At 48.4% G+C, this 5,613-nt stretch overlaps 1 protein-coding gene across 2 annotated transcripts in view; it reads left to right on the top strand.

Annotated features, from left to right (window-relative positions):
• Positions 1 to 603: 603 nt before the first annotated feature.
• SCFD1 (sec1 family domain containing 1) overlaps positions 604 to 5,613 on the top strand; it is a 52,523-nt gene continuing 47,513 nt past the window's right edge. Inside the window, exon 1 of one of the 2 annotated variants that reach the window (XM_017820474.1) lies at positions 604 to 673. In XM_017820474.1, coding sequence (XP_017675963.1) covers positions 643 to 673 — 31 coding nt within the window. In that variant the 5' untranslated portion in view covers positions 604 to 642. Of the gene's footprint in view, positions 674 to 1,097; positions 1,242 to 5,613 lie in introns of those variants that run through there. The other variant, XM_017820475.1, reaches the window with a different exon arrangement.

Raw genomic sequence — 5,613 nt, 5'->3', positions numbered from 1 at the left:
CTTCAGCGTTTTTTTTTTTTTTTGTTAACACATACAGGGTTAAACCCCATTAAGTTATCGCTATTTTCTGTAATTTCATTTGTGTAGCTATATAAATATATAGCATGTTTATCCAGATACCTTTGTATCCAAAACTGTGTTAGGGCGAATGGGGCTCTTCCCACTGTAGGATGCTGTAAGAGCATGAAGAATCCAAGGAAGGCTGCCTCTGGAGATGTGCTACCTGGGGCAGAGGCAAGCAAACTCGAAACTATTTTTCCTTGATTACTTTATTTATAGCTAGCTGGCTGGTTTTGAAACTTCAGTCCTTTCATGTACTGTCTGAGTGCAGCTCAGCTGCTTGCATCCGAGCTGTTCCAGTTCCCTCCATGAAACTTCAGTGCGAGAGCAAACACTGCTCCTGCGGCTTTTTGCTCAGGGATGGGGAAAGGTGGAAAATGCCGTTGTCCGCCGGGCTAAAGCACAGGCCCCCCCTGCCGGACCGTGAGCAGCAGTTCCCCATGGCCGCTCCCTGCGCACCTGGCGGGGCCGGAGGCGCGGCCGGGCCGGGCCCGCCCCCCGCGCAGGGGCCGCCACGTGTCCCGGCGGCTGCGCAGGCGGCGGGCGGGGCGGGGCGGCGCGGCCGGGACGGCGGGCGGGAAGATGGCGGCCGGTATCCGGGACAAGCAGACAGGTGAGCGCCGGCCGCCGTCCTCGCCGTGCGGCGCCTTCCCGGGGCTCGGGGCAGGGAGGGAGCCGGGTCAGCCGCACGCTGCCGCCGGGGGCGCCTACCTGTCTCCCTGCGGGGCGGGGTGTGGGCGCCGCCTCGCCTCCGCCGGGGGTTCGCACCCTCTCTCCTGGCTTGGGTCTCCCGGCAAGGGAGTGGCGGCCCCTCCACCGACCTCTGCTTCGGCGGCAGCTGGGACGCCGCTCCGCCGCCTCTACTCGGGGGCCTCGGGCCGCGGCTTTCGCCGAGGAGCCCCGGCCCCGCTGTGGCCCCCGGGCCCCGGCCGTAGGTGCCGCCGGGGTGTGGAAGGCGCCCCCGGGGAGGAACTTGAGCGGGCCCGGGACAGGAACGGTGTCTTCTCCCACGACCATGGACGCGCACCCTCCGTCTTGGTTTCCTCCTGCCCGTGAGAAGGATCAACGGGAAATAGCGTTAAATAAGGCTGCTGTTGTGATGCTCGTGTTAAGACAATACTACGTACTGACTGTCAAGAAATTCAGAACACGAGATTAACAACTAATGATGCAGGTTTTCTGTGAGTAAAGTGTTTGTTATTCAGTCCCTTCTTACAGATTGCTGAGTCCTTAATTGACTCTTTAATCTCTGTAGAGCCTTGAATATACTCCTAAAGCACAGAGGATGTTGACTCCACAGTCTTCTCTACTTCCCTTGCTTGCCAAAGTTGAAAGTAGTTTGAGCTGTAATCCTGTCACTTTCTCATTGACAACTGTAGTATCTTTGGTGGTACAGACGATTCTGGATGCATTTATTTAGCATGAAATGTTTAAAATCATCTGACTAAAAAAGTCAGTCTCTGTGTGTGCCTTAAGTATTGACTAGTATGCTCCATCTTTTTGTACCTGGAGTCCTTTCTGCAATCTCATTCCTATGTCCATCTGCCACTGACAGTGCTACTTGATGTTCCTTTCCAATCCTTTGCTTTTCTTCTCTTTTCTACCTGTCTAATAAAGCCCATTTCTTTGTGCTCATGTTCTGTACAGCTTTATTCTTTTCTATTGTGCCTCACCATGATCATGGAGTGGGTTGGGTTAAGGATTGTCTAGTTCCAACCTCTTCCCTCTCTCGGCAGGGACACCTGCTCAAAGCCCCATCCGACCTGGCCTTGAACACTTCCAAGGGACGGGGCATCCACGTCTTCTCTGAATAACCAGTTCTAGTGCCTCACCATCCTCATAAGGAAGAATTTCTACCTTATATTTAATCTAAACCTACTCTCAGTTTAAGGCCATTCACCCTTGTCCTATCACTACAAGCCCTTGTGAAAAGTCCCTCTCCAGCATTGTTCTAACCTGCCTTAGGTACTGGAAGGTTGCTGTAAGGTCTCCCCAAAGCCTTCTCCAGGCTGAACAAACCCAGCTCCCTCTGCCTGTGTTCTTAGAAAAGGTATTCCAGCCTCCAGATCATTTTGGTGGATCTTTTCTGGACTTGATTCAACAGGTCCACATCAAGGGCTGGATGCAGTGTTCCAGGTGGGATCTCACCAGAGCAGAGGGGCAGAATCCCCTCTCTTGCCCTGCTGGCCACGCTGCTTGTGATGCAGCCCAGGATACAGTTGGCTTTTTGGGCTGCAAGTGCACATTGCCAGCTCATCCACCAACACCCCCAGGTCCTTCTGCTCAGGGTTGCTCTAAATCCATTCTCTGCCCAGCCTGTATTTGTGCTTGGGATTACCCCAACCTAGCTGCTGGACCTTGCAGTTGGCCTTGTTGAACTTCATGAGGTTTGCACAGTCCCACCTCTCAGGCCTGTCAAGGTCCCTCTAGATGGCATCCCTTCGCTCCAGCTTATTGAGGAGGAATTTCTTCACGGAGTGGATTGTTAAACATTGGAATGACTGCCCAGGGAGATGGTGAAGTTACCATCCCTGCAGGTGTTCAAGAAACAGCTGGACGTGGCAATTGTGCCATGGTTTAGTTGACAAGGTGGCAATCAGTCAGCAGTTGGACTTGATGGTCTCAGGGGTCTTTTCCAACCTAAATAATTCTGTGATTCTGTGACCTCATCACGCAGCTTGATGTCATTGGCAAACCTGCTGAGGGGACACTCAGTCCCCCTGTCTATTTGCTGACAAATGTTACTTGATTATTTCAGTCAGCCTTTACCACTGAACCTGTATTGTCTTCTCTTGTGTCTTTTGCAAGGAGATAGATTCAGGAACTAAAAGATACATGGAAAAAGGGAAAGATCTATTATCATTTAGTGTTTGTATTACCATGTATGTACACCATCTGTTGTGACCTTTATCCTGGTTCATAACCAGTCAAAGCATATCATTGTGCAAGCACAGTAAAAATATGATCCTTGCCCCAGGGAACATTCAGCATAAAAGTAAATGAAATGGCAATATCAGTACAAAAAAAGAAACTCAGAGACTTGCTGAATGTTTATCTTGATTGTCACAGCACATAACTAGTCTGATTACCGTCTTCCTTCATAGAGAGCTTATGCTAAGTTTTACTTTAGATGATAAACTGCAAAGCAGCTGTTTCAGCTCCAGTAGTACCAAAATACGTAACCGTAGAGCTTTAAAAAAATTGCTCATAATGGCTGAAGATGTCACCAGTGGTGAGGGACCAAAGAATCCAGGAGCAGTCTGTAATCAACTTTCAGGACTGCTCCATGGTGTTTAAAGAAGAAGAAAATAAAAAAGTATGAAGGAAGTGGAATGCTGGTTTCCAGGGAGACTCAGCACTCACTGCTAGCTTGGATTTTCCCGCAGTCACATTCCACTGCTAGTAATGTGATTTGAAAGGACAGTACCCAGGAGGAAGCAGGGACAGACTGCGAAAGAGAAATTCGGAAACATTGCCTGGATGTGAATAGATAGTGTTAGGAAAGCCAAAGTTCAAGTGAAGTTGAACAGTGCAGCTAATGTCTAGAGAAATGAGAAGTGCTTCTGCTGCAACATTAGTAGCAAAAATGTGAATAAACGTTGGCTCATTGCTAAATGGACCTGGTCATTTAGTGGTGATAGGCACAGATAAGGCTGAGGAACACAATGCTGCCTTTGCCTCAGTCTTCAGCAACTATCTTCCAGCCTTTGTGTCACTTTGGAGTCAATCATGGAGTGAGTCCTATTGGAAAATACTTCTCATCACATGAAGGAAAAGGCAGGCGTGGATCTATGTATGGTAAATCATGTCTGACCAACCTAATTGCCTTCAGCGAGAAAATGACTGGACTTGTAGGCAGTGGGACAGTAGAGTGTGTCATTTACCTTGACGTCAGCGAGGGTTTTGATGTTGTGTTCTTGTGTCCAGGTTAGGATGTTACAGACTGAATGGATGAGCAACTAGATACATAAAGCAAAAAGGCTGGATGATCAGGCTCAGAGGGTTGTGATTAATCAGACATAATGTACCTAGAGGCTAGTAACAACTGGAGCACCGCATGAGCATATTCTGTGACGTCTCCTGTTTCAAATCTCTTATTGGTCACCTGGAGGAAGTGTCAGAGCGTACTCTGATTAAGTGTGCAAGTGACAGCAAACTAGGGGAGTCTGTTCTACTTGAGGGCAGAGCTGCCACTCAGAGGCACCTATATGGGCAAGAGGAATAGGCCAGCAGAGATCTTATGGAATTTAACAATGAAAAATGTAAATTCCTGCACCTAGAAAGGAAGAACCCCTTGCAACATACAGGCAACAGTGTTTTATCACACTAGAGAGCAGTCTGGGATTGCCAGACTGATTGATGGAGAACAGCTGCCAAAAAGGCCTGCAAGGGGTCTCAGTGGATGGCGAGCTGAACGTGAGCCCACAGTGAGCCCCTGCATAGCAACATCCTGGGCCATGTTCACAGGAGCACAGCCAGTAGATAGAGGGGAGTGATTATTTCCCCTGCCCAGCCCCAGGAGACGGTGTCTAGATGCTGCATCCAGTTTGTGGCTGCAGTGCAGGAAAGCCATCCAGCAGTTGGAGGGAGTCAGCGGGGACTACCAGGGTTATCAGGGGCTTGAGCAGTGAGATGAGGCTGTAGCAGTAGGGCTAGTTCTGCCTGGAGGTGGCTGAAGGAAAGGTGGCTTCAGGGGTGACCCAACAGCAGCTCCCCAATACCTATGGGCAGCACTGAGAAGATGGAACCAGGCTCCTTTGAACTGGTGTATGGCAATAGGGTGAGGGACAACTGGCATAAACTACATAACATAAATGAGATGTTCAAACTGGATATAAGGAAAAACTTTTTCCCCACAAGGACAGTCAGTGCCACAGGTTGCACAGTGTGGTTGTAGGATATCCGCCCCTCAAGACTTGACTGGATAAAGCCCTGAGCAGCCTGGCCTAGCCTCACAGATGACCCTGCTTGAGCAGCAGGTTGCACTGGAGGTTTTCCAAAGTCCTCTCCTGCCTGACCCATCCTGTGATACTGTAAATCCCAGGGAACTGCACTGAGTATGCTCACAGGCTTCATTCAGAAGTTAACTGTTTCTACTGCTTTCTATTTATGAACAAAGTGATATACATTGCTCTGATTTTCCTCTTTGCAAAACCTTGTGATGATTTTGGTTATGAGTTTGAAGAGAATAGCCACTAATTTATAATGATGCAAATAGTCCTTTGCTGTTAGTCAAAGATGGGAGAGCAGCACACAGTGTGTTGTTTAATCAGGTAACTGAGGAAGGACTCATTACTTAATAGATTTATACATTAGCAGTAGGTGAAGGAATCTACTTTGGTTTCTGTGTTGAATGGCAAGTTACATGAGAGTTCATTCCTATTTCAAAGAGTTTTCCTGCTGCAAATTAAGGATATTTTTGTACCCCTTAAAGCAGCAATTTCCTCTTATGACTTCTCAAAATGTTTTAAAATGTGTATCAGTTTTAGTCAGGCATAAAGGTATTTTTTGTTTGTTGTATAGTGTTGTTCCAGTGGAGCAGGAAAAGCAGAT

Source organism: Lepidothrix coronata, unplaced genomic scaffold (assembly GCF_001604755.1).
Source record: "Lepidothrix coronata isolate B3197 unplaced genomic scaffold, Lepidothrix_coronata-1.0 Scaffold83, whole genome shotgun sequence".
NCBI lineage: Eukaryota > Metazoa > Chordata > Aves > Passeriformes > Pipridae > Lepidothrix > Lepidothrix coronata.
The sequence above is the reverse complement of the archived record's forward strand: the minus strand, read 5'-3'. Positions and strand labels throughout refer to the sequence as shown.